Raw genomic sequence first — 27,312 nt, 5'->3', positions numbered from 1 at the left:
CTTAATTAAGTTCAGCAAATGCAATGCAACCTTTGTATCTTTACTTACATTAAATACATTATCTTTTCTAATCACTTCTTTCACCAAAAATTTTAATTTTGTGGTCATAATTAACTCAAAGCGAGAAAAGCATACCTTATCGATAGGAGTCAAATCCTCCAAACCAAGCAGTAAAGAGTGTTAATAAGCGGAAGAGATAGAGCTTTGTGAATTTATTTCAGTCAAACGTGTGACATTTATTTATGTTGAGGATTTCGTTGCTGTCCATATTATCGGGATGTCCGAAATAGCGAGGTGTGGGCAAGGCGAGAGTCAGACTGTATTCATTGTGTAATTCTACTTTCATACCAAATTTTGTTTCATTGTTATTTGAATTGTGACATTTTTTCTCAGTTATAACGTTATCTTTGGTTTCCTTCTGGTTTGAAATGTACCAGGTTATTTTTTTAAGTGAGATTCTTTCCTGAAAAGTTGAGCCGTGCTTGACGAATTATTGAATAAATATATATTACTTAATGTCAAACTCTCTTGCACTGGATGGTTTAGTTTTGCAGTACCCTTACAATTTCTACAGTGTTGAGACAAGGCCTAGGAATAAATAGTACTACATAGTAGAAGTATAGCACTTTGACCTTCAGCCATTATCCTTTCAATGCCGAGAAAACTGTTTGGCAGTAGTAGGAGTGACGAAAGAAATAAAGGATGAAGTTCTCCGACCAAATAGACATCAAGAGTTGTGGCAAAAACCCAAGATTAGTGTTTGGCAGGCCGTTCATCTTTGATAGATAGATTATCCCTACAGGGGTGTTTTAATATCTCAAAGTTCGTAATCTTGTCTCAGGGTCATTATTTTCAAGGGTTCTATCTGATTAATCATACATGTAAGCCTCCCTCGAGTGGAATAATCCTCGAGAGCTGAATTCAATACCATAACATTCTATATATGTTGTTGTTTATAATCCCCTAAAATACTTCTAAAATACTCTCAGTATAGGTCATAATCCCCCATGGTCCAAGAGGAGATATTGCTCTAAACGAGACAAAATCCCCCTCAGGTAGTACTAATAATACCCCCTCCCCCCCAAGGAGTTTTCATTTCTTATAGGTTATCAAGTCTTTTAGGGAGTCACCTATGATATACTGATAGTAGATTATGATCTTTTGGGTAGGACCATGAAATTCGTCGACCATGTCATTTACCATATGTGATGTATATCCAAAAGCGTTGTTCTTTTTAATTAGCTGTGGGGATAATTGGTTGATGTTCCAGATTCCAGCTTGTGGACCAAAACGTTACTTAAATTAGCGCACGAAAATAAGCCAGAAATCACCAGCTGAGTGTTGTATGTTATTATCCCAATGATCGTCACAGTAGAGAAGCGAGCGAATAGGTTTGGTTCGCAGAATGTGTTTTGATTCCAAACGGGACCAAATTGGTTCGCTATAGAGACGATCTTGCACGATGCTTCTTGAAGAGCCCCATTTTTCATCTGTCGCCCCATTATGAAAGCCCCATTGACTGCATTGTTGAGACACAGCGGAGTTGTCATCAGGAAGAGCTGTAAAGGAACCGCAGGCAGCTGGCCGTTCAGTGGAGTTTGTAAAGTATCTGATGACCAATTCCCCTTCAGGACTGTCTTTGGTCATGATGTGCAAGGTTCTACCCACCAGTTTCTTATAACAGTAGAATCTTACCTGGCCAAAACCCATATCTTGCCTAAGCTGGTTCAAGACAGTGACGGTTGAAAGCTGGTTGTTTTTGTAAATAAAAATACTTCTGTAGTTGTCAACAGTTGTAAAGGAAGTTACCAGATCAGAAGACTGTAAGATAGTGCGGTAGATAAGCGTCCATCCGCCTAAAACCAAATAACAATAATATGTCATGTGACCAAAGAAATATTATACACCTCTAATCTACCTCACAAGTTTACATCTTATATACATTCTAAACAACAAAGAATAGCATGTGAGTTTTGCAATGCTTTATTAAACAATGATTCAGTTTGAAAAATGTTTTGTAGTCTGGTTACTTCTTAATTTTCATTCGCAAAGCAACTGTGACAGTTTTTACTCGTTGGCATTCTACCGGCAGGTATTACTAGTATATATTTTTTCATTCAAGATTTAAAGTGCAACTGATAAAAAGGAACCTTTCCTTTCTTCAGCATTCGATCGAAAGAATAGGAGAAAAGTACTACCCATGCCAAATTTTAAGTTGTAATTCCAATGGGAAGCTCGATTATTTCAAGCGTAATTTTCACACTCGGTTTGCCGCTATCACTCAACTCAAAAATGTGCACGAACCGCACGGACAGTTGGGACGTGTAGAAGGTGACGTCATGCTATCCCTCCACCTCACTGTGTATCATCCACACTATCTTCAAAACTACCACTCGCGTTAGAACTCAAATCAGAGCCATATTCAGTAGAAGTAGGGGAGAAACTTGTACATTTCAAGCTAAGACGTCACGAAAGGAAAGCCGCTGCACAAAATTTGTCGGCTCAAGTAGTTGCTGTTTGAGTAATGACAGACGCATTTTACGATACTTTTGTCAGGTTGGTCTGAATTATACTTTTTCATGTATTTCAAGACCTAAATATTATGTTGAAGCTCGAAAATCTCGTTAAAAATTTTTCGATTTTCGTCGTAGTAGCACTTCTTGAGATATTAGCGAAAAATGGCCTCAAAACTAGCGATTGACGACATCGGTCTATCGCTAAAGGTTAGTGGTCCACGCAAAGCTTGCAACAGGTCGTGAACCATGAGAGACTATGATTTCTTGCCTTTAATACCTTCTAATGTCCAAATGTAACCACGAGCCGGAAGTGTCCAAAGTGTCACCTATTACTTAAGTAATCACAGATCAAGGACATAAAATGCGCAAAAATACACTTTAATTTATGAATAGTAGCCAACTTCTCTAGCAATCATCTTCCAGACTAAATTTTTGGCAAGTATGGATCCTTTAGAGGGTCTTTTGTAACTTACTGTCACATGGTACAAAATCCAACATGCTGGGTTGCAAGCTACGCACTGGGACGTCAGTCAAATTTGACTGGATGAAGTCGCTTTGTTTTTCCAGTGCGTAGCTTGCGTCGCAACATGGTGGATTTCGTGCCATGTGACTGTAAGCTGCAAAGGGCCCATTCAGTGGCGTTCACTTGACCATAGTTAACAAAAGGCAATGGTAATGAAGCTTGACAAACTTCTTTGTTATATGTTTTTATTAACGTTTTTGGCCTTGACCGTGCACAAACCACAATATATTTTGAAATGTGTTGGAGCAACTGACCAATAGAATCGTTCCTGTTAAGATATTTAATTGTAATGTGAACGTTAAAACAAAGTATTGTGCACGGTTGCGGTCCTTCCAACATAAATTGCAGCACCATTGTTCTCATGGCAAGGTTTCATAACCAGTCCCTAAATTAACTATGGTTTGACTTCTTCCAACAATCTGCGAAAATTGTTGAAATCATACTTTGACAAGTGAAATATCATGTTGCAGTTTCAAAGAGATTTCTTTCCATCGCTGGCCAAAGCATTCTTACCTCCATCAGTTGTCATATCGCAATAAACGGTGATGGGGTTTCCAGATGACCTGGGGTCAATGGAATAATTTCCGTCACCAGAAGAAGGACTAATATCTTTACATGATCTCGGTACTGAGGCTGTTGGGGGTCCTGTGACAGAAAAATGTAACTTGATTATTTCTTGAAACTTCACTTTACATAAATTATCGACGCAGCGCGAAAAATAAAGCGCAAAAGGCGTGAACTTTACCTGTTTCCCTCATCAATCCCATGTACGTGGACTGCACATCCTCGCTTAAGAACTTTGGTCCAGCTGAGTATTTGGTTTTGTTGTTTAGATCACACACTGAAGTATTCCGCCAAAAATTAAAGCTCATGCACTGTGAGTCATCCATGCACGCCATGAGGCAACTGGGATACTTAGCAGAGTAGAAGGACCTGTAGGCGTGGTGTAACAAAGCAATTCCCCTCTGAGATGTTTCTTCTGCTTCATTGTTTGCCATTGTATGTGTTATAAGAAGACTGAGCATCAGTAACTCTGCCATTAATATCACAGGATTGCAGAAGGTCTAATTAGAAATGACATAGAGTGAAGTAAAATAACATCAATCATCGTTGTTGAAGAACATTTTCAGGTGTAATTATAATAATATTACAAAGGCGGAATCAGTAAAAGGTTGGGGCAATACATCGCATTCGTATCCTCGATGTTGAACTAGAAATAGCTTGTACACGAGGTTTCGATAAGCGGGGGAATCTTCATATTCAGATATATTGTTTAATACATTACCCCGCAAGAGCCTCCTTTGCAAGCTAGATCCAACTACGATAAGGAATAAGAATACAATTATATGAATACGAATGAGAATACAAATATGTTCTATTTGTTTCCACAAAAGTGTGAATTTTGATACTAGAACTCAAAAGTCTTGCGCACCGGTATGTAACAATAAGAACACTGTGAGAATAGTACCCATTTCATTTGATTTTATTTGGATACACCATAAACAAACTTTTCAACATCAGGTTAAAACTGCCTGCTGTTTTCATATTTTCCCTTTTGTCTTCAAGAAAACGTAAACAAAAACTGCTTGCCTTGTTTGCTCTAAGAAGCGATGTCAGCAGAAATGCAGCTTCAGTATGTAATGTTGGTTTGTAACACTAAGAAATCTCACTTGAGCTCACGAGCTCGACTTCTGAGACATCGCCTCAGTTCGATACAGTGCTTACGCTATTCCATGAAGTAATCTGTATTTCAGTCTTTCATACACATTCCGCCGAAAAACAAAATACATAGAGAATAAATTTACAGTAAAAGGTCGTAAAAGTAATATAAAGTGCAGTCAAAGGATGGTTACAATTGAGCTTCTTGATTGGTTATTTTGACTTTTCTTACGGTCATGATTTCTTCGGAAATATATGTGTGAGACATGATCCTAAACCTTCGATATTGAAGAAATTCAGTTAATTCACTTGAACACCTGCTTACGTTTGTGATGATAAACACAACCAGAGAAGACCAACGGATTGTTTTTAATTAATAATTATGTTGTTTATGCGTGGATACGATTTCTTCTGAAAATAACCGTGTACAAATCCACTTTTCTTTCCAAAATGTAGCCATCGTCCATTCAGTCTTAATCTAAATATGTGACATTCGGAAATGAAATGCGCCCATCACTCATACACCATGAATCTTAGCCATTCGGAAATTGGATGACTGGTCGTAGAATTGAACGGGCGAAGACCGGATTTTTTAACATAGACAACCGAGTCAAAATTCAAATAGTTGTTGTTAAATTGTAATCGTCCAGGCAGAAGATAAGATATTTAGAAAGTTCCCGCGTCTTCTGAAAGACTACTGCAGTCACAAATCAAATGAATTTCTTTAATTTTTTATGATTACATCATGTGAGACTTTATCTTCAGGTTCATGGTCTAGTAAAATCTTATACATGTGAGTAAGATTGCAATGCTGTTGCAGTTTAGAAATTGTAAATTTAGCAAATTAGTGTGGTTTAAAGCTATTGTTGTACTGACGTTCCGATTTTACTTCCATCATTATCAAGGCAAAGTGACTCTTTCTTCGTGATCTATTTACATGAACACAAAAGAAACAAAATGTAATTTAAACAAAATGTCATTTCTACTCAAACCAGGTTTGAAGAAAGAGTCACTTTACCATGATAATGATGGAAGTAAAATCAAAACGTCGGACAACGTTAGTTTTAAGTTTACTACTTACGTTTTTCAGTAAAAACTAGTCATATGGCGTTGATTATGCAAATTAAAAGGGATACACAACTGACATTGTTCACAGGCTTAAAGCTAGTGTTTTCAGTTTCTGAAATACGCTCTGTCTAACTGCGCCACTTATTTAGTGAAAAGTCTCTCTCACTCTTCATCTCGATGCATTTCGTTCAGTAAATCATATCTAATCAACATAAGTTGCTTTAAATCAAAACGTGCATTAAAAATGTGAAAAACTGCCACCTAGCGCTAGCCCGGATAAAATATAAACGACAAAATTCAAACAACCCTTGCATTGTAAAGAAAGCGGACGCTTATTTTTGTTTGTTAGTATTTTTTGGGTTCAATTTGCATTTAATTGAATTCCCTGTTTTGCCGCTTTTCTAAATTTTTCTACATGAAAGAATTTGAAAAAGGAACCGCAATCAAAGCTAAGTTATGTGCAACTGAAACAAAAACAAAAACAGACTTTTTCGTATGAATTGATGCTTTAGTCAGTTATAAAACTATAGAATTGACAGAAATTTGCTTAAAATGATTGCTAAATCACTCAAACCGAAACTGAACTAGCGAGTTTGATAAAATAGCACAGAATATCAGTTATTTAGTCCCCACCTTCATCTTCAATGGGCGTTCAGCAACAGGGAGATTATTCCATTTGTTATACGTTTGCTGTCGTGACTGTTATCATTATGAAGGCGAGTAATTTCTTTATAAGGTAGTACCAATAGGGAACGCGCTGCGATTGGCTAAACGCGTCATTCATTTAGCCTTAATTTTTACACTGACCTCGTTTTGATTACCATTTGCTTGTTAACCCTATTGAATCCAGTGCTAACTCGGCTTAACTTATTTCTACATGGACGTCATCGTTTTTAGTGCTGTCCCTTCTACAAACACCTTGAAATGATTTACTGTTTTGTGAATTTAGCCAAGTTTCTCTAACATAGTATACGCTTTCCAGTGTGTGAATAATCAGCAATAAAGTTGCTTCATTTAATTGATTTATTGTGATTAAAAGTTTCCTATTGTGCTGCTGAATTGTTCACAAAATCAATCCTAGTTTACATGCAAAAGGTTGTACTGGCCCTAGCGATAGGATCTTCCTAGCTATCAGATAGGATGATCCTAGCGCTAGGAAGATCCTTGCACCATGTAAACTGTCTTCGCTCGGAAGGTCCTGTAGTACTAGGGAGAAGTAAAACAAACATGGCGGCGGCCGGGCGCGCGTTCAGCTGCTAAAGGGCGAAAATTCCGTCTTCCTTTCCTTCTCCACTTGGTAACCACCCCGACACAAATTTCTGCATGCAAAGCAAACGAAAAGTTGTTTCTTCTTCTAGAAACTTCCTAGTGCTATGGTCTTCCTTCTTCCATGTAAACAATTCATAAAGGTACCACTGATCGCGTTGAATTTAATTCCAATTCCAATGGTCACCCTAAAGCTTGTCATTTCAGTGGACACACTGATTTCCTTTCCTCAAATATTGACTTCAAAATGTCTCAAGATTCTGGTCAAGCTTAAACTATCTCAAACAAATCGACTCCAATGCATGTTAATAATAACCGAAGAAAGAGAGAAACCTTTTCACCTGCCACTCAAGGCATCAACACAACTTCACTGTTTTACCTGATGAATTATTTTTTTTAGTGATCATTACAAAGGATCGACAAGGAAGGTTAATTTGAAAGATGAGTTAAGGCAAAATCGCTATAAACCGCAAAGGAAATCAACATATCGTAGGTCCATTTAAAACAACCTCCAAAATATTCTATGTGAACGGTTGTTTTCGCCTCAGTTCCCGTCGCGACAGCTAATTTGCTATAATCAGACAGACTTTTTCGCAAACTGCTAAGAATCGTTCTGCTTCGTTCTTCGTTAGTTCGAAACTGAAGTAAGATTTGTTCAGGCATTTTGAACTAATGTTTCAACTATTAGAGATAAAGTTGAAAATAAAGTAAGTTTATCTGTATTCATGACCACAGTTAAATTTATTAGCGTCTTGAGAGTCCGCACTTGTTTGAAGCTGACAAATATCATATCAATCAAACGTATTTGGAAACCCTAACGTTTAGATGGAAGACATGTGGACTATTTACAAAATCGTAGATAGGAGTTACTCTTTGAAAAAAACTTCATTCAAGAAAAAAAACACATGGAAATCCTGATCAAGCCTTTAAGCGTGCAGTTTAATTACTATCCAACTGGTGACGCGTGTTAGTCAAACAAGGCACACCCCACTGTCTGTATGTTATAACAGCGGTTTTAATAATGATTAGTTTGTAGTTATTCGTCAGTAAATAACTGATATTCAAGGTTATTTCAACAAACGTCTGACAACTTGAATCATCTGCACATTACGGCGTGCCCACCAGTTAAAGATGAAGGTGAGGGCTAAATAATATTTCTGGGTTATGTTCTGACACTCGCAAGTTGCGTTTATGAAGTTGGGCAGCACTTTTATAATAGATTCCTATCTTAACTATTTATTCCTGAATTCGCTAAGTGGTTGATTTTCAAGAGTTTTTTAAATTCATCCGGTAGGATTTTATCTCACGAAACAAGCAATTCTCATTAACTACAAATAATCATCCAAACGTTTGTAAGTGTTTGTGAGCAGGATGGGCCAAAATGATATACATATAATCGAGGAATTTTCAACGGGATGAAAATTAAAGCCAAACAGGAACAACTGACATATTAAAGCTCTGATTACTTTCCTACAATCTTAATCGGTCCGTGGCTGAAAAAAATGATCATTTAAACTTTTTATTTTTCACTAAAGTATATCGCTTCAGCTGAGCTTTCACCGGAAAGGAATGATTCAGCGAAATATATTTAGATATGGTGAAAATTAATATTAATTACGGTGTACTAGCAGGATATCTGGGCTCTACAAAATCTGTAAAGACCGGCTAATTCAGTGAACTAAATGCAAACATAAGAATTACTTTGGCTGGATAGAAACGTTTAGTTCTAAGTTATATCTTTATTTTACGAAAACTTCACATTTTTGTTTCTTAAGCAAAGTTTTTTTTGTACATATAGTGAAATAAGGTAGAAATTTATGAACGACTGTTGATATATGCCAAAACGGAAAAACAGATGTCAATAAAACGTGGCACAAGGTAAACATCGACAATCGCACTACATTAAGTGTTCCTTTCACTTGTAATTGGCTAAAATTTAAAACTCATCATTGGATCCTAAATTAAGTTTTCTCAAATATAGACCAAACACAAGGAGAATGACCATATTCAAATTCTCGGTGCTGAACTCAATCTAGCTTGCATGTAAAGGAGGCCGCTTAAGCCTCGTGTGCAAGCTATTTCCAGATCAATACTGAGAATAGGCTCAGAATACGAATTACGGTTTTCTGCTTATGCATAATTAGCCACGGTTTAAAAGCCTCATTTCACATGTGTTGCATGTTATACCTATTTGGTTCAACTCAAATTAAGTATCAAATTTAACATTTGATTCAGACTTCGAATTCAATAGAGTCGCGTGTAATTCGTGGGCGATCTTGAGTTTTAGATAGATTCGTTTCTAGTCCCCGTTATCATTTCTAGTCTTTTCCAGCACTATTTCCTATTTCAAACTTTTGGAATCTGTGATGTATGCAAATTACAGGGACCACGCAGCAATTTTTGCGATGGGGGGGGGGGGGGGGGGGCTAAATAAAATGTTGAAGGCATTTTTAGCGCGCGACGCGACGCAAGCGTCCTAGGGAGGTCCGGAAAATGTTTTAAAATAAATGCTTCTAGAATGGCTAAAAATACATCCCAATATAGCAGACACGGTGAACTATATTATTATTTATCTGGCTAATAAACACCAAATTTGAACTAAAATAACAAAACATCAAACACAAGGAAAATCCCCGCCAATAATTACTTTTTAGCACGTTGACAAATCTAAATCAGTGAATTTACCAAAGTTGCGAAAACGGTTTTCATTTCGCTGGACAAATTCATTCGCTACATCTAGAAGCCAAATTTTACCTGTTCTTGCCTTGTGGGTATGCAATAAGGCTACATTATTAAAACGTTGCTGTTTCATGTCAGCACGCAACCACGTTTTCACTCTTCTTGCCATGGAAAACGACCGCTCACCTGTAGTACTTGTGGCAGGATTTACCAACAGGAGTTTACAAATAACAATAACCTCAGTTATCATGTGTCTCTCATGATCAGTAAGACTCTTAACCGCTTTCAAAACATCGGCAAAGCAATTAATCTGCGCATCCTTGATCAACACTTTCAAAATTTCGAGTTGGGAAAAAAGATATATATGCAGTTCTTATATCGTCAGCATAATTTTTTTTCATGTAGTCCATTTGTGAGGATACGTCTTGCGAGCTCAAAACGCCTATCAGAAGAGACTCCATATTGAAATATGCTTTGAAACTAGACTGATCAAAACGTTCTTCAATGGACGAGACTATTAAATCTAGTGCTTCAAAGTAGATTCTTCGATATACTTGCTCAGGAGTCACAGGAAAGAAAGGCGTTCCAGTTCCAACCTCAAATCTTCCAGGAGCTCTTTTGTTTCTTGGTACCTCAGGTTCCGTAATAGAAACATGAAGCTGTTTTTTGCGAAGCACTGTTTGATAAAAAGTTGCAAAACAGTCATCATTTCTGATCTTCTTGAGTGCATCCTTCGTCAGCTTGGCACTGGTGGCTGACATGCCTTTTGAAAGAAATCGGAAATCTTGGAGGGCCTTTTCCGTTTGCATGCATTTCGGCTCTCTTCGCCATCCATATTGCCGTAGATCATGTGAGCCTCCTGATTGCTGATAGTAGTTGGATTGTACGACCCAGGGTGACTGCAGCTATACATCAGTCTTCGTTTGAGGTACTTCTCGCGACATTTCACGGAAATAGCGGAAACATGCCATTGCTCCTACATTAAGTGTGCTGTACTGATTACAATACCGTCACCGTCAAGAGTTGTGGGTTTCTGATGAAACTCATGGAAGTAAACAACGACTTCTATAATAGAGCTTAAGAGAAAACATAGAAACCATGTCCTAGGAAGGGACGCCATATTGCATGTCCTAAGTGAAGAAATCAATTTACCGCGTACCACAACGCTCACTGGCGAAAGTCTTAATTAATTATCGCATATCTATGAAAGCAGTAAAACAGTAATTTTTCAATTGAAAAATATTTTTTCCAAAATTTTTGGGGGGGCTGAAGCCCCCCAAGCCCCCCCGGCTCAGCGGTCCCTGAATTAGATCACATGAAACAGCTTTTAACCATAGAAATTTACATTAACTGGTACCAGAGAGGTTGGAAGGCCATAAATCATAAAAAAAGTTCTGTGCTTGGAAATTGTGAAATTGTTCCGTTCGTTGTAAAAACAAACAAATTGTGTGGTAGTACTCAGTCGCCTCATAAAAATCATCGATATTTCATGCTTTTGATTTACTTAAGGTATCGCAAATTTGCCTGGTGTGAAAATGATGTACGTAATATTCATAACTACAGTAAAAAGCGTACAGCAGCTCCCAGAACTGAATTGCAAAAAGTGTTCCCATTTTGCTCTAAAGATTTTAACCTAAAAACAACCCTGACAGGTCACGTAATAACATTTGACCGCTTTAACCTTTTCATTTTCTATAAACTATTGCTGTCAAGTAGATCCTTAAACGAACACTGCCACGGAGATTTTGCTGCATGTTGGCCAAAACAGCTCAAACATTTGACAAAGAACCTGTTCTTAATTTAACGTGAAATCACTCTTATTACAGCACTGGTAGTGATATAAAATGATTTCTCCCCGGAATAGTAAACTATAATCCGTTTCTATCAGTTTCTCCAAAATTCACAGTAGGAACTTGAGAAAATTGGCCAACTTTTTCAAGTTGCGATCCATTTCCATCAAAGCCACCTCCAGACAAACATGATTGATATTAGTTTCTGTGCCCTAGAAGGGTTATTTTTAACAAAATTGAACCATATATTTAATTACCCAATCAATACAAATATGTTTTTTTCGCCGTTCAAAGGGACACTAAAAATAGGTGACACTGCACCTTTCAGTTATGTGAAATGCTTTAAAGTTAGACATAATCCGTCCTCTCCCCTTCCAGTCTAGATAGGGTTAATTAAACAGCTAAAGGGTTCGACTTGTCCAGTAATTTCTTATACTTTTTTGGAGAAGTCAGTTTTTATTATTTTGTCGCGTACATTGCAACTAGTAGTGCTATCAATCCATGATAAAATAGAAGTATCCTGATCGACTTCCTTAATGATAGACCACGTACGAATAAAATTTCTTTCAGTTTTTTGCGTGATCTTTTGTTTGTTTGATATTTTAGAAACATCTCGCTCTGAAATACTTCTTGCTTTTTCTATGTTTTTATCTCGTAAACCAGGTTTTCACGACGTCTGTATTTATTGTAGTCAAGCGTTTGTTTCCACTCGAAAACACCATTTCCTAATTGTTTTATCTTATTTGATTTTTACAAAAGACCAGCGGATTCAATCCTATGATATTTATGGCTGCAATGGTGATGTTCAGTCCTCATACGGCATGTAGAATGACAATCCTTGAAACAAATAGCAACGAAGAAAGATCCCAGCGAGGAATTGCCTTGTTAAACCATGCGTACAGGTCGTTCATCTCTGGAAATTACCCCAGCTGCCTCATGGCATGTATGGATGACTCGCTGTGCAAGAGTTATAACTTTTGGTGGAATACTTCAGTGTGTGATCTAAACAAAAAGACTAAACATTCAGCTGAACCAAAGTCCTTAATCCAAGATATGTCGTCCACCTACATGGGGCTGCAAAGAGAGCCAGGTAAACATTTATCTACTTCACTCTTTTCAGTTTTCTTTTCAATTTTAGAACGATGTCTTAAGAGCTAATTTTAATGATCGAGTATTGTGGCCCTATATTGGGGCAGTGACTAAATTAATACGGTACGGTTCCCTCTCGGCTTATGCTGATAGGTCACAACTGCAAACACCAATGTTCAACAACGGATAGAAGGTGGAAATTTGTTCAATGTCCAAGCAAAGTAAATATGTAGATTTTGTTGACATGCATGGAAACTTCCAGGAATATAGTCAAGTGTCACATTTCCTTTTGGCAAACATTAGTACTGATGTAACATTCTCGCCCTTCTTTAAATAATACACAGGAACAAAGGATCTTACGACGGCCGTGTATCGATCATGCAAAGATGTGAATCCTTCTTCGGGTGACGGAAATTATTCAATTGACCCTAAATCATCCGGAAATCACTTCACCGTTTATTGTGATATGACAACTGATGGAGGTGAGCACATGAATAGCATTATGTTATATTTTCGACATTCGCTGTATTTGATACGTATTTCTATGTTTTTTTAATGTTTTGTACATTCATTATAAGTGGTTCTACGGATATAAAATCCTTTGCACGCTATGTTTTATTTTTCAGGCGGTTGGACGCTTATTTACCGCGCCATCTTGCAGACCTCTGATAAAATATATTCCTACGCTACTATTGACAACTACACGAATATGTTCAATTACAAGAATAACCAGCTTGTACCCGTAACTGTCTTGAACCAGCTTAGGCAAGATATGGGTTTCAGTCAGATAAGATTCTACTGTTATAAGAAACTGGTGGGTAGAACCTTGCACATCATGACCAAAGACAGTCCTGAAGGGGAATTGGTCATCAGATACTTAACAAACTCCAATGAAAGGCCAGCTGCCTGCGGTTCCTTTACAGCTCTTGCTGATGATACTTCTGTAGCTTCTCAACAGTGCAATAAATGGGGCTACGATACTTACAAAAGACGGGATGCAAAATGGGGCACCGCAAGAAACACCGGAGAATATCGTCTTCACAAGGAACCAATTTTGGTCCGGTCGCATCAAAAGCACGCTGTGTACACATCACCAATCAACAACAAGGGGGAACTCGAGGGAGTTTTCTATTGTGATGATCACTGGAATTTAGGGTTCCGTACAAAGCAGTCTGCTGGTGATAGGTGGCTTATTTTTGTACGCTAGAGTATTGAAGTTGAAAACTGGAACTTACGAAAACTTACAATCAATCGTACAGATGCTTAGGCTGAAACAAAGAAGCAGGCAAGCAGGCGGTTTACTTAATTTACGGGCCAATTGATGACGCGTATATAGCCACATAGATCCCTCACCTGAAGCTAGATTAAGAAGGAGATTCATTGTAGACCTCACTGTCGTTTCGGTTGCCATTTTGCCACCGACTTGGGTGAGGCCTGTGGGAAGCAATCGGGAGCCCTTCGGTACTCTAGAATAATGAGAAATATTGTTTCTCTGTTCGTAAGCGGGCGGTGTCCTAAAAATCCTACAATCTGATTGGTTCCGGGGTCAGGCAGAATTTTCCTATTTATTGACCACGATCACGGTCACCAAGAACGCTAACTTGTCACGCGGTGAAACTTTGCAACAGACAGATTGTGCGTGGATTTGAGTCTGGGGATGATAAACAGTACTCTGTGATATGAAAAAAGTTTATTAGTAAACCATCTGAATGTAATGGAATGTTCAAACTACACCGTTCCGCACTTGGTTCCGCAGTATGGCCATTCTTGTCCTCCGGAGCTCTCAAGGTTTTTTTAATTGTTGCGATTCAACCGCTGACCAATAGATAGGGAGCTCTAGGAACGAGGATGCCGTATGGCCAGTACCTCACGCATGCGCCCAACATGCATTGAATTTAGATGGTCTATAATTGTAAAATTTCACAGCACACCACCCCCTCCCCACTTCCCCACAGCAGATAAATATGAACGCTCCCTTCTGTTAGCCATCAAGTGTTTTTAAAGTTTGCACTATCGCCCTAAAACTAAGAAAGTGCAAATAAACCAAACTGATTGCAGGACTGACACAACGGCAAAGGGCAATTTATTTGGACCAATATTTTAACTAGTACAACTAGTCTTCTTCAGGGCCAGAGTTATGCGACGTCTCACGCATGCATTTCTACTACAGGAGATCCGGCAACGAAACGCGTTCAGAACAATTTATTTGTGCGTCGTGTGCCCCCTGCATTGAAAAGTTTCGTAAGAAAGTGTGTTGCAACTAAGATGAGGATGATAATACTAATATTCATAATAATAAAAATCGTTGTTTTTATTTCTGTCGTGTTTTATACAGTGTGTTTTTTCCGCCCATGTTTACACTGTAAAATTTTACAGATACTAAACAAACGGGAGTATGGGAATACTTTGATCAGTGTTTTTGTGGGTATGCATATACCGCTGGCCTCTCAGAGAGCCCCCGTTATAGTCTATTCCGTGACTGGCCCATCTTATTTTTTGCTTTTTTGTTTTTGTTTTGCAAATGTATTTAAAAAAAATACACAGTCTTAGCTTGGTAACTTGTGTTTATGTATCTACCTTGTGGATCCTTTAAACTTGCAGTCAGCCTTGTTAGCTTTCATATTTATCACGACTCTCGCTTCTTGGGCTGCCTCGATAAAATCTACGCTCTTTTCTGACAACATAGTTAACAAGGCAACTGTGTTGGAAAGGAGATGTTCTGCTCATAAAGCAATAATAAAATCAAACTGCTTGATAGAGGATAAGTAGCGCCTTGCCTTTCTATCGCCATCCTGGGACAAGATCTCGAGCGCCTGAACCACTACTCAGGGAACGCTGCTACGTTTAAATATTCCAATACCTTAGACAGATATGGTTAAGAAGTCTATCATCCAAGACATGAGCGCTGTACTCTGGAACAAGCTTGGCAAGGAAATGAGAATGAACAGTCCGTTGGACAATTTTAAACGATTGATTAAGAATATTCTGAATTTTATACATTTTAGCTTATTAGTATTTAATGTGGGTAGAATCTCATTTGTAGTTTTTACTTAGACACGACCACGTCAGCTATGCTGTAATTTTATCTTGTTCAAATAAATGCTTTTATAATAATAATAATAATAATAATAATAATAATAATAATAATAATAATAATATTAATAATAATAATAATAATAATAATAATTATTATTATTATTATTATTATTATTATTATTATTATTATTATTATTATATAAAAACGGTATCAGCCCTACTCGCCCATCTTGGCTCGCACAAAGTTCGCAGCTTTTCGTGCCTACCCATTCCTTCTCTGAGTTGGGCATTCTGATCGAGACTCCTGAAAGGCCAGCAGTCGCTTTGCTGAATAGTCAAACGCATAAGCGATGGTTTGTACAGTGCTTAACATAATTATGTACTTAACACAATATGTTTTGTTTTTTGAAATTTACTTTCCTTCTACGTTTTCTTAACGAAATCACCCAAAAAGTAGTTCTACGAAATGAATAAAAAATATTCGCATAATAAATATACAAAGAAAAGTTTACTGGCTTTAATAGAGGGAGCTACGCCCCTGCCTTGCCACACACCCCAAAGGAAAGAAAAACGGGATAGAACGCCTTACATGTATAGTAAGGCATCACCTCTCAAATTTTACTTGTAAACTACTCAACCAATCTTCTTAACTTTGCTACCGCGAAAATTTTTCTGGAAAAAAGATTTGACAAGAGTTTCCAGGTTAGTTCTGTTGCGTTACTTGTACGTTCTTGATGTGACAGACGTGACACCGTTGACAGGCTAGTTACCAATCTCCTTGAACCTGTGGCACAGTGTTGTTGCATTTCCCGCTTGCCCCGCGCCGACTGTTCAAGAAACAGTGGTTCAACAGAGATGGGACTTATAGCAAGCAGAGGCATAGAATATGAAGACAGTTATCGTTCCTTCTCCGAGAAAGAACGCCAACTTCTTTCGTCCCTTTTCGATAAGTTAGCTACAGCGAATGAGCATGGTGTCATGAAAGTAGAGCTTGGCCCGTTTAAGGTGAGTGCCGGTGGAAAACAAAGCATACAAGCTTGCACAAGAGAGCCATGTGATGTTCTTTAGATCAATTTTGTTTTAAAAGTGATCTCATAAGCTTTTTTTTAGTCGATAATTGTAAGGAAGGAAGGAAGGAAGGAAGGAAGGAAGGAAAGAAGGAAGGAAGAAACAAACGAAGTGTGTAAAAATTCAGAAATGCGATAATTCTTTAGTTAGCGAACATTACCAGCTGCCTTCCATCGTCTTCTGTTTTGTATCAAGACAATTTCTATCGCTTCCTGTCATACACCAGTGTGACTTTTTTATTATTTACAAAAGGTTATTTTCAATTGAGATTCATCTGTGATATTAATTTCCCGTGGTTGCTATCCCACACGGAGAAATCCAGAGTAATTTTTCGAAACGATAGACGTGTTAATTAATTCATAGATAAGCTAAAATTTTGATTAAAATGGATTTGTCGACTGACAGTTAAGCTTAGGATAATTACACTTTTCTGAATAAACATGAGTTAACAAAAATTTTTCGCCGGAAACCAATAGAAATAAGTACCGTATCATTGTCAAGGATGGCAGCCTCAAAGTGCAGTAGCATAAATACTGCATGTATGTAAATAATATTGTATAAAGGTGCCCATATTTTAAGTAATTTTATCATCCACAGTGTTGTTGTTAGGGTGCTAAAAGGGAAAAAAATGGGATTGGGGAATGGGAAATGGGGGATAGGAAATCGTCTATTGAATGTATTTTTTCACTGTGTCCCTGGCTGAAAAAATACCTGTTTGTCCAATTTTCTCTTCATGTTTCAATAGTTAACAATTATTCACCAAAGTGGAAGTGAATAGTGATGGTAATTCGCGGCTCGGTAAATATCCATCACTTTCACCGACACTGAGGTGAATAATTGTTTTAGTATATACCACACAAGCTGAATAACTAGTGGACCAAAAAATTATTTACTTCTGACAATATACCGACAAATGGTATGAAATTTTGAAATCTTGTGCGCTACGCGGTAAGCGATTTCTTATTGTAGAAAGTTCCGTCTCGCTTTCTTGCAGACAAAAGTTTTGGAGACAGTTGTTTAGTTCCTATGGTGTCATTTGTCAATTTTTCTGTGAAATTCGTCTTGTTGAAAACATGCTGAAAAATATCAGATGTTTCATTTGTTTTCATTGTAATTTTAGTGCTGGGCAGTTTTCGTAAACAAGGGATTGTATTTTCATTTTTCGCCTTAGAATATGAGGTTGAAAAGATTAAATAAGTTACCATTTAATGCTGTCAAACCAAACTTTGTTGCCATTTATGTATTTACAGCCTCGTTTATCGAAATAATTTCCTCGTAAGTAACCGTGGTGAAACAGGAAGCCATCTTGTTTCCCTTCAGCTGCTCGGAGGTGAATAGTACTTGGCTAATCACCTCCGAGCTAGCCAATCAGCGTGTACGAAAAGTACTATTCACTTGTGTGGTCTATACTTATCCTTACTATTCCTTACTAGTCCTTGTCCTGCATAGTCTAAAACCACACAAAAATACCTTTGAATTGGTTGGCACATTTCCTATGAAACTAGAGTTTCTTGGACTATCCTGATGTGTGCAGAACGGCTATGCCAGACATTGTCCCGTGTTAGCTGAAAGCTGGTTATGTGAAACAAAGTAATAATTATGGGAGTGCAACTACGGATGAACATTCAGTGCACCATGACCATATTTGGGCAGTCTAACAATGTGTTGATAATAATAATAATAATAATAATAATAATAATAATAATAATAATAATAATAATAATAATAATAATAAAGATTGACAGTGTCATTTGAATTTTTGCCTTTCGTAATAAACCTTACCTTGCAGACTATCTGACCCAGGCATTTTGGTTTCTTTCCGTTAGATTAAATGAAAGTGCAGTAATGATTTACTCAAAATTTACCAGTGGTTTGCAGGATATTTATTGTCCATTTGATAAAACGTACATTTAGATTCTGGAAACAAAAATTAATGCAGTGCATTAAAGGGTTTGGTAATTACCTCTTGAGAGGTGCGTAATCCACTCTTTCCACATTTCTGAGAACAGGCCAGATCAAACGGAACAGTGTAGTCCTGTTTTTATTTTTTTTCCTGAGAAAATTCAATCAAAAATATATGTTCAATTTATTTTTCAGGCTTCCTTGAAAAAAAAAATTAAACTGCGAGGGCATCTTAACCCTCTCAATCCTTGAGGGAGTGAGGAATTTCTGACAGTGGCAATAAACTGAGAATCACTTCTCTTGAAATTGCCTTTAAAAAGTTCTCTTGAAATTAAATTGGGAATGGTTGCTCGAATTGAAAGCTCCCAATTTTACCCCCCCCTCCCCCACCCCCATCCCACTGCCACCACAACAACAACAGCAACTGCAACTTATCAAGTACATGTTAATTAATAGGTTGAATAGAATGCTCTTCATATTTCATTGTTTGTTGATGAGTTTTTTCAAATTTGGGGTGAGGATAGAGGACCTTAATTATACAACAAGGGAGGCAATTTAGTTGTATTAACATTTAACACTCCGGCTTACATGTATGTGTTGTTAAATTTATATGAAATTTTCTGCCTGGTAACAGAGCTATTTCATCAGGTAACCATCAGGGCTATTAAAATAGTTCAATTTTTTATTGAAAAAGAGTTTCTTTGGATATGTTGTGATTAAATTTGTTTCTGTTTTGAGAATCATTTTCTGATGGGTTTTGTAATTTTACACCTCTTTGTGTCAGGCTTTAGGTTTTAACAGTACAGCACCGCTCAAATGTAAGTTACCACCCTCTCTTGTCTTGAGAGACGAGTCCTTCATCTCGAGAAACAAGACTCTTGTCTCTCGAGAAACAGACGTGACTGGTAGCTTACCTTTGAGCGGTACTGTACCATTATTTTTTTTTTAAATTGAAAGTTTAAAGGCTTTCAAACCAAAATAAATAAATAAATGAATGAATAAATAAGGCACATGTGTCATTGAAAACCCCAGTTTGAAACGATTAACTTGTGCTTTGGTAATGAATTTGCTGAAATAATTATAATTGTTACACATCTACAAATATTAAACATGAAAATAGATTCAGGGAAGGCTTCCTTGAAAGTCAGGGAAAAGTAAACCAACAAAACATAGCTTTCTGAGTTAAGTGTACTTGGAATGTCCAATTGTCCTCTTCTCTCATCAGCAATGTTAAGCAAATTTATTTGGGTTACATTTGATGCCTGTAAATTGTTTACAAAATAATGTACATGACAGCAACAGCATTTAAAATGGATTTGGATTTGGCAAGCCCCAATTGCGGTATTACTGTAGATAATCGCAGCAACTGCATGTATTTACATATATTAAAATGTTTGTGATCATGATTAAAACATGTTCCTTTTTGCAGGATTATGTATCATGGCTGTTGCCAGAATCAATCATCAACCGTTTCTTCAAAGAGATGGACAACATTCAGCAGTCTCGTCGAGCTCTCAAAAACCCTCTACAAAATGGTCATGTTGGAAAGGTGGCTTTCTTTATTTCCATGTCGCATGTCTTCAAACGGAGCAGAGAAGAAAAGGCTCACATATTTTACTTGCTGACAGCTGACACCGATCAAGTTGTAACCAGCGTTGAGGTGGAAGATCTTTGTAAAACTCTATTGGACAGCTATGTTACTGCATTAAAGAAGACACCTGTTGGTGCTAAATGGAAGCTACAGACCAACTCAGAAGCAAACCATAGATTTGCCAAGAATGCAATCAAGGACCTGTTAGGAAAGAAAGCCGATCCAAGCTGTGTTGCATCTGAAGAGTTTCTTCCATGGTTTAATAAGTTTCCACTGATAGAAAGTTTGTTTCTTGCTGTGATGAGGGCCTCCTTTTTGGACGTGGAGAGTCTAGTTGAAGAGAGGCCTCATGGCTTGGCAGAAGGATGCGAGGAGTCTGTTGCTCATGTTCAATATGACAGGTGAGTGGGAGTCAGGGCATGAATTTTATTGATTTATTTTAATTTAAGATTACTTTGCCTTGAATCTGTAATGTTTTACTTATATGGCCAGATGGGAGGCAAATTGCAGGTTTTTGAATTTTGTACTCCAAGGTATCATTGTTATTTTACCTGTTGTGGGAGAGAGAAGACCTGTGGTGGGACATAAAGGTTGGAGAGGGTAAGGGTTGTTGTACTGTAAAAACTGTGTCATTGTGTGTTTGGGCACTTGTTTGGGCAAGGGTAAGTTCTCCATCCACTTACCATTTTCCCTTCTCTCCTCTAAGAATAGAAAGGGAACAAAACAATATTCTGCCATTTCAGAAAGATGTGTCTCCTACCCTCTCCCTCCCCTCCTGCCTGGAAATTCTGGGGTAAAGGAGGTTTTCAAAAACCAACGTTTTAAATGAAAGTACATTATAAAGCAATTAAAAAGAGATTGTCAGGACAGTATAGGTCCAATTGCTAAGAAACCTTTCATGGGAGCTTATGGATATTTCTAGGAACAACTGATACATTGAGGCTTCCCCTCCCCCTCCCCCTCCCCCTCCCCTACAAGACCTAGGTCCATTGGTACTCCAAGTACAGTAGTTGAATACTGAACTGCTGAGTTTAAATCTCTCTGAGTTCAAATATATTTTTTTGTGATTTGAAGTGACCTGAGTGGTTCCAGTTCCTCTAATTAGACATTTATTTTCCCATGTTTGGGGACTTTGCATTTTAATAATTTCAATTCTCAACTGTTCATACACATTTCTTCAGATCACACATTATGACACCATGCAAGTTTGAAGCTGATTTTAATATGATTGATCCTCTGTTGGACGTTCCATCCATTATTCTAATCAACCACCACTTACCTGCCGCACAGCAGCATCGATGGAGACTGCTGTTCTCAACCCAGATTCATGGAGAGAGCTTCAGCTCATTCATTCACCAAATCACCAATCAAGGCCCTGTCGTCATTGTGGTCCGAGATACCAGTGGACATGTTTTTGGTGGCTTTGCCTCAATGAGTTGGGCCATTAAGTCTCATTTTGTAGGTATGTTTTGTTCAAGATGATCCTGATTAAGCATTTATAAATTCCCAACACACATGAGCTATCAAAAACACTATTAGTAAGTAAATTACACTTGGGGAATTTAAGATGGAATAACTTGCCAAATCAATGTAAGAAATTAAAAGAGCTTGTTAAAAGAAAAAAAAAAGAAAAAAGTTCTGGTTCTTGTGCAACAGAAAGACAACATGATTAATCATCGTGAGTAAATAAAACATATCGAAAGAAGACAGGGGTCTATACTTGTATATCATGTGTATCACAGCTGTGTGTACATCGAAGACTTTGCCAATTGTGTGGTTGACCATGAGGGGCTCTCTTAAGTAAAAGCCCTCAAGGGTTCTTTGAGAACTCCTGTACAATTATAGTTTACATTGTAACCTCTCACCAAGCCATGAATGCAAAGAAATAATAATCATTACTCTGGCTAATTACAAGAGACACAAACAGCGCAATGAGCCAAATTACTTGAATTCGAAGCAAATAGAGGTGACCAGCACTAAGCACGGGAAAACACGTGTGAGCATAGGTTGTGGTTTTGCTTCACATTGGTTGAGAGAATGAGGCGAGTTTTCCAATCAATCACTGGGTATAGTAAAGTAAACCAAACAATATACAAATTATTTACTAAAGCGACACTCAATTGAAAACCGGCGGGCTACGTTTATGATCATGGTATTGATTAATTGATTTATTGATTGATCAATCTTTGCTAGAGTTTGTTGTTAGGTTTGGTCATCCTGTCAGGTGTAACCTGTGAATTTACTGTTTGGTTAATAATCACTCATTCAAGTGACCTGTGCATCTGCCACTCATGATTTATATTGTTAGTGACATCTCTTTTGATACAAACAGTTATATTTAAAAATGTGCATTTTGATACAGTTATACAATGTCAATGTCAAGCTGTAACTATGTGAAACATTCGGTTCCGTAGGTGACAGTCATTGTTTCCTGTTCAGCCTAAAGCCAACCATGGGTGTTTACCAGCCAACAGGCTACAATGAAAACTACATGTACCTTAATATGGGCATGCAGACCATGCCTAATGGCCTGGTAAGTAACGGTTAAACTTACGAGTGCTTGAGTTCAATTTGGTAAGAAGTACAAAATGTTACACTGCACTTCTGACTTGCTATCTGGGAACCAATCTGTCTTCAAAAATTTCCGTCCACCTTGAGGGGTCGCCGAGATAGGGTGTTGCGCAGCCGTCATAGTTAGGGACTTTAGGGAGCTTAAGCAACGACGACGGCAACGGCAACGAAAACGTCACCCGAAAATATATCTTTATTTCATTTGTGCTCTTCGCGATTATTTTAACTCGCTCAACTTTTACAAAAATGGCTAACTTTCCAGGAAACAAATTGATAGGAGTAGCATACAAGTTAAGAAGGAAAATGAAAAATTCATCGCCGTGCGTTCACGTTCTCCCAAAACCTTAAATGTGGTAATTTCACGTTGTCGTTTTGCAGAGGACGGCAAAGAAATGTACCAAAATGTAAAACGCACGCTATTGTATTTCCTCATTAAACCTATTGTTTTGTGGCGTTGTCGTTGCCGTCGCCGTCGTCGCTGCTTAAGCTCCCTTTTAAGAAACCAGGACGGCAACGATAACGACAACGAAAACGTCACTTGAAAATATATGTTTTCGCGTTACTTGTACTGCTTTGTGATTATGTCAATTCTTTCAACTTGTACTATGTGGCCGAACTATCCAGTAACCGAACAGGCGGAAACGGCATTCAAGTTGAGACAGAGAATGAAAAATGTACCGTCGGCAAAGAAATGTACCAAAATTTATAACGCACGTGCAAAGCCTTTGTTTTTGTCAACGAAATCCTATTTTTTGTTTTGTGACGTCCTCGTTCCCGTAGTAGCTTGTTAAACTCCCTATTGTATTTCTTGCAGCTGCTTAATAGGCGGATCTTCGTTTATATGTTCAGCCTCATTAGCATATATTAGTATAAAGGAAAAAGAAATGGTCACCATAAATTGAAAAAGCTTGGCAAATTTACCATTTTCTGAAAATTTGAACGTTTTATCTTATAGTATTTGAGAAACAAGCGTTGTAAGGGTAAAGATTTTACAATGAATGTACAGCCGGTTACAGGCAACTCTTGCCAACCAGCCATATATTCTTTGTAAATTTCGTAGTTTATGGTTTAGCTAATACATGTACATGTATCTCTCAGAATACTAATATTTACACTGGTTATCAAGACTGAAGAGTAACATGCTCCTTTAGTTTATGGTGTTCATTTGTTTTTAGTTTGCTGTTTTGTTGCTTATGAGGCAGAATGCAAACAATGGATTTAAATAAAGAATTTTATAATTTTTTTGAGTTCTTCATCGAAACTGCTTGCCATTTTATTGTACAGGGTATGGGAGGACAGCTGAACTACTTTGGGTTTTGGTTGGATGATGATTTTGGTTCAGGACACAGTCGAGGCCAGCCAACCTCCACGACATATGGCAGCCCACCACTTGCAGCACAGGAAGAATTCAAGATAGACAAACTTGAAGCTTGGGGTGTTGGTGTACCACCGGAAAATGAGGTAAGGCATGATTAGTGTCGGCTTGGCCCAGACGCTTTTGTGGGGCTAGATAGACGGACTGACACTAACATACCACTGAACAAACGAACGAACGAAAAGAAAATAAGAAAACAACGAAACAAGGCGAGCCAGCGAGCGAACCAATGAAGAAATCGTCTTTACGCAAATAATGAGATTGTTGGGAGCTGAAGAAATAGCATGACCCTATTAAACGATCTATCGATCTAGCCTCCGACTGGGGGTGTCCGGTCCCATTCCGCCGAGCAGTTTGAATACAGTTAGTAATATTTTCAGATAATATAAACTCGAATGTTGAACGCCATTCAGCATTTTCAAGAACAAAGGAATGCTGTATCAATGTTGGATAAAAGTTAAAAAACCAATTAAATTTGATTCAACACACTTTCAACATTTTTTACACATTCAACAACCTGATTGAACGACCTGTTCAAACGCCCCTAACGTCACCAAGAAGTCTTTGGAGGCTACAGACAACTCAGGTGAATTGAATGTAATGATGAGTGAAAATTATATGTGGAGTTCACAGACAGGTTGAAGTGAAGAAAATTTGTCTTTCCATTTAGCTTTCCAGGTTTGTTTGTTTGTAATGCTGACTAACGTTTTTTTCCATCTCTAAACAGCTGGAGAAAAAGAGTGTTTTGGATACAGAGGTAGAGGCTAAAGCATTCTTGGAGGTCATGGGAAAAACAATACACAGTGAAGGATACAGAGAACCAGACACGGACTAATCATGTCCGTGTGTGTGTAAATACCCTGTGCTCCCTCAAACAAGTGCCTTGGGTGTTTATTGCCGTTTTCGTTTCGTTTTCGTTTCTTTTCCCGTAATATCAGTTAAATATTTATAGCTCTCGGTAATCTGAAACGTGGATCCACTTACCTGGTTTATCGTTTGTTTCCACACTACTGCGTTGCATTTATTTTGATTCGTTTTGGCCTTTTGTCCACGCTAAAAGGAACGAAGATGCTGATGGATTTAATTGAAAATGCATGCATTTGAGAACGCGCTACAGAGTGGAGGCATTTCAAACGGAGCGCTATTGTATCAGTGTGGAGAGCGAAAACGGTGGTTGCCGAAAACGCTGAGGTGGAAACGGCGACCAACAACGTGGGCGCGTTCATCTGTCTCGCATGCGCAGATGACAGTTGTCTTCCTATTGTAGTGTTTTCTTTTAGCATATCAGCGTATTCGAACGTCTTAGCGTGGATGAGGGAATGCGCTGTGAAAACGAGAGTGTGGACACGAAGCTTTTAACGCGTTTTTTGGTAAAACGAATTCGTCACGTTTCAAGTGGACGGAGCGTTTATAGTTCTTTTCATTGGCAAGGGATTTCCAGATATTCCATATGTCTAATTGGGAACTTTAATATTGGGACCTTTATATTTTACTACGAGTGTGAGATTGAGTACGAGTACGATTTTCCAAATTTAGTTTGCGTGATTTAAACAACCGCTTGTCACACCAATTTCGTTTCTAGGGTCTCCTTATCTGCTGGTAAACAGCGGGAAGGAGCGAGAGTTCTGTGAATGTGACTGATTTGAAATTTGAAAGTCGTACTTGTACTCTGATGTGAAGGTCCGTATTAGTTGGAGGACGCTTAATTGAGGCTGGGCGCTTTTTTGAGGAACTACAGTATTTCTGTTTTATCGGTGCGAACATTTTTAATACATTCAATATTCAGACTCCTATTTTACTACACACCCGACCGTTACGCTTACCTTTTGGAAGATTTTCCTCTTTTGAAATTAATTTCCGACAACCTTGACATCTTTTGTTCAAACTTTCTGATGCGTTTCGTTAACTGTCCAATCAAAGTACAAGAGCTGTGAATGAATAAATAAATAAATAAATAAATAAATAAATAAATAAATAAATAAATAAATAAATAAATCAATAAATAAATAAATAAATAAACTAATGAAGAAAGAAATATGGGTAATCATGAGCATAGATTTAAGAAAGAGAAAACGGCGGTGTATAATATTCTCAGCTCTTCTGCTACAAAAGGGGATTAAAGTGTGCGCCGAAGAAAACTGACAAACAAACAAGTCATCGAACAAAAGGAACAGAAAAGAAAACGACGAAACACCGCCGAAAAAAAGTAGAGGTGGGAGTTTTCTGTTCTCGTTTCTTGTCCTTTGGCGTGTACAATATTGGAGCGCGAATCATGCTAAACCAATGAACAAATGATATATTAAGAGGCTAGGTCTTTTCTGCACCATAATTATGTCAAATACAGTTTTTTTGTTAGATGTTATTCTATGGGATTTAATCTTTGGCTTGTTTGCTACATTTGTTTCTTTTATGTGTTTGTTTGATAATTAGCTCAACAGTACTGAAAGCTTGAGTGGATTTATTGTAGCAGATCGACTTTATTAGTTTTTCTCACTAAGGCAGCGATCTCGTAATATAACAGTGATTACGAGTTCTTGTTTTCTTTAACTGATGTCAAACAGTTGTCAACCGAACTTACAGAGTCCTCACTAAGGGTTGGTGCGTTTTACATTTGTAATTGTCTCATTGCTTGATTTTAATTGATCAGGTATATCACGAACACTGTAAAGCTATAGTACCCCAACCCACCCCTCCCCCGCCCCCAAAAAAAACAACAACAACAAATAGATAGTCGAGGACTAAATATGGCTACTTCTGTAAATAAAAATTGGAAATCATTGTAAAGAATTGGTCTTCCTGTAGACCTCAAGCAACCTGTTTAAAATATGGGGATCAATTTGTCAACCAACACGAAGCTCGTCAATTGCAACCAACGCAAAGCACATGGAAGTAAAAATACGGCTCTGAACATTGCAATCGATAATATGTCGAAAACAAGACGAGTCATCACGGAAACTTAAAACATGTCGCCGATAACCGCGGTACTCGACGATAAGTCAAGAACGATACTCACGAAAATACAAACATCAAGCGTCGGTGTCGATCGAAGCCCGATCGTGCGATTCCGAACACTATCCGAAGATTAGGACTACTTACACTCACTCTTATCGTCGACTATCGCGGTTATCGGCGACATGTTTTGAATTTCCGTGACTCTCAAGGAGTAGTAGCCACAAAAA

The 27,312-nt window shown here is 37.8% G+C and overlaps 3 protein-coding genes across 3 annotated transcripts; 2 read left to right on the top strand and 1 right to left on the bottom strand.

Annotated features, from left to right (window-relative positions):
- Nucleotides 1-1,255: 1,255 nt before the first annotated feature.
- Nucleotides 1,256-10,472, bottom strand: LOC146460906 (uncharacterized). The gene is made up of 5 exons (XM_085087626.1): nt 10,266-10,472; nt 4,325-4,357; nt 3,785-4,103; nt 3,553-3,672; nt 1,256-1,856 (listed from the first exon to the last, which is right to left on the bottom strand). The coding sequence occupies exons 1-5, from the start codon at nt 10,470-10,472 to the stop codon at nt 1,303-1,305; spliced, it is 1,233 nt and encodes a 410-aa protein (XP_084943752.1). The 3' UTR covers nt 1,256-1,302.
- A 1,729-nt stretch (nt 10,473-12,201) lies between these two features.
- On the top strand, nt 12,202-14,763 carry LOC146460905 (uncharacterized). The gene is made up of 3 exons (XM_085087777.1): nt 12,202-12,591; nt 12,935-13,072; nt 13,217-14,763. Exons 1-3 carry the CDS (start codon nt 12,279-12,281, stop codon nt 13,795-13,797), a joined length of 1,032 nt encoding a protein of 343 aa, XP_084943903.1. The 5' UTR covers nt 12,202-12,278; the 3' UTR covers nt 13,798-14,763.
- Nucleotides 14,764-16,426: 1,663 nt separating this feature from the next.
- On the top strand, nt 16,427-26,329 carry LOC146460904 (MTOR-associated protein MEAK7-like). Its single transcript, XM_085087740.1, has 6 exons — nt 16,427-16,631; nt 20,026-20,588; nt 21,369-21,649; nt 22,602-22,720; nt 24,043-24,219; nt 24,861-26,329. Exons 1-6 carry the CDS (start codon nt 16,482-16,484, stop codon nt 24,966-24,968), a joined length of 1,398 nt encoding a protein of 465 aa, XP_084943866.1. The 5' UTR covers nt 16,427-16,481; the 3' UTR covers nt 24,969-26,329.
- The last annotated feature ends 983 nt before the right edge of the window (nt 26,330-27,312 follow it).

Source organism: Pavona decussata, unplaced genomic scaffold, assembly GCF_977016875.1.
Source record: "Pavona decussata unplaced genomic scaffold, jaPavDecu1.1 SCAFFOLD_207, whole genome shotgun sequence".
Classification (NCBI taxonomy): domain Eukaryota; kingdom Metazoa; phylum Cnidaria; class Anthozoa; order Scleractinia; family Agariciidae; genus Pavona; species Pavona decussata.
Note: the sequence above shows the minus strand (reverse complement) of the source record. Positions and strands in the feature narration are given on the sequence as shown.

Coding starts and splice junctions, on each gene's coding strand:
- LOC146460905 (XM_085087777.1), top strand. CDS start 12,279: ATGATATTTATGGCTGCAATGGTGATGTTCAGTCCTCATACGGCATGT. Junction 12,592..12,934: donor GGGGCTGCAAAGAGAGCCAG/GTAAACATTTAT, acceptor AATAATACACAG/GAACAAAGGATCTTACGACG. Junction 13,073..13,216: donor TGATATGACAACTGATGGAG/GTGAGCACATGA, acceptor TTTATTTTTCAG/GCGGTTGGACGCTTATTTAC.
- LOC146460904 (XM_085087740.1), top strand. CDS start 16,482: ATGGGACTTATAGCAAGCAGAGGCATAGAATATGAAGACAGTTATCGT. Junction 20,589..21,368: donor GCTCATGTTCAATATGACAG/GTGAGTGGGAGT, acceptor ACATTTCTTCAG/ATCACACATTATGACACCAT. Junction 22,721..24,042: donor AGACCATGCCTAATGGCCTG/GTAAGTAACGGT, acceptor TTTATTGTACAG/GGTATGGGAGGACAGCTGAA.
- LOC146460906 (XM_085087626.1), bottom strand. CDS start 10,472: ATGTCAGCCACCAGTGCCAAGCTGACGAAGGATGCACTCAAGAAGATC. Junction 4,104..4,324: donor GCAAAGGAGGCTCTTGCGGG/GTAATGTATTAA, acceptor ATTTCTAATTAG/ACCTTCTGCAATCCTGTGAT. Junction 1,857..3,552: donor CGATATGACAACTGATGGAG/GTAAGAATGCTT, acceptor ATTTGGTTTTAG/GCGGATGGACGCTTATCTAC.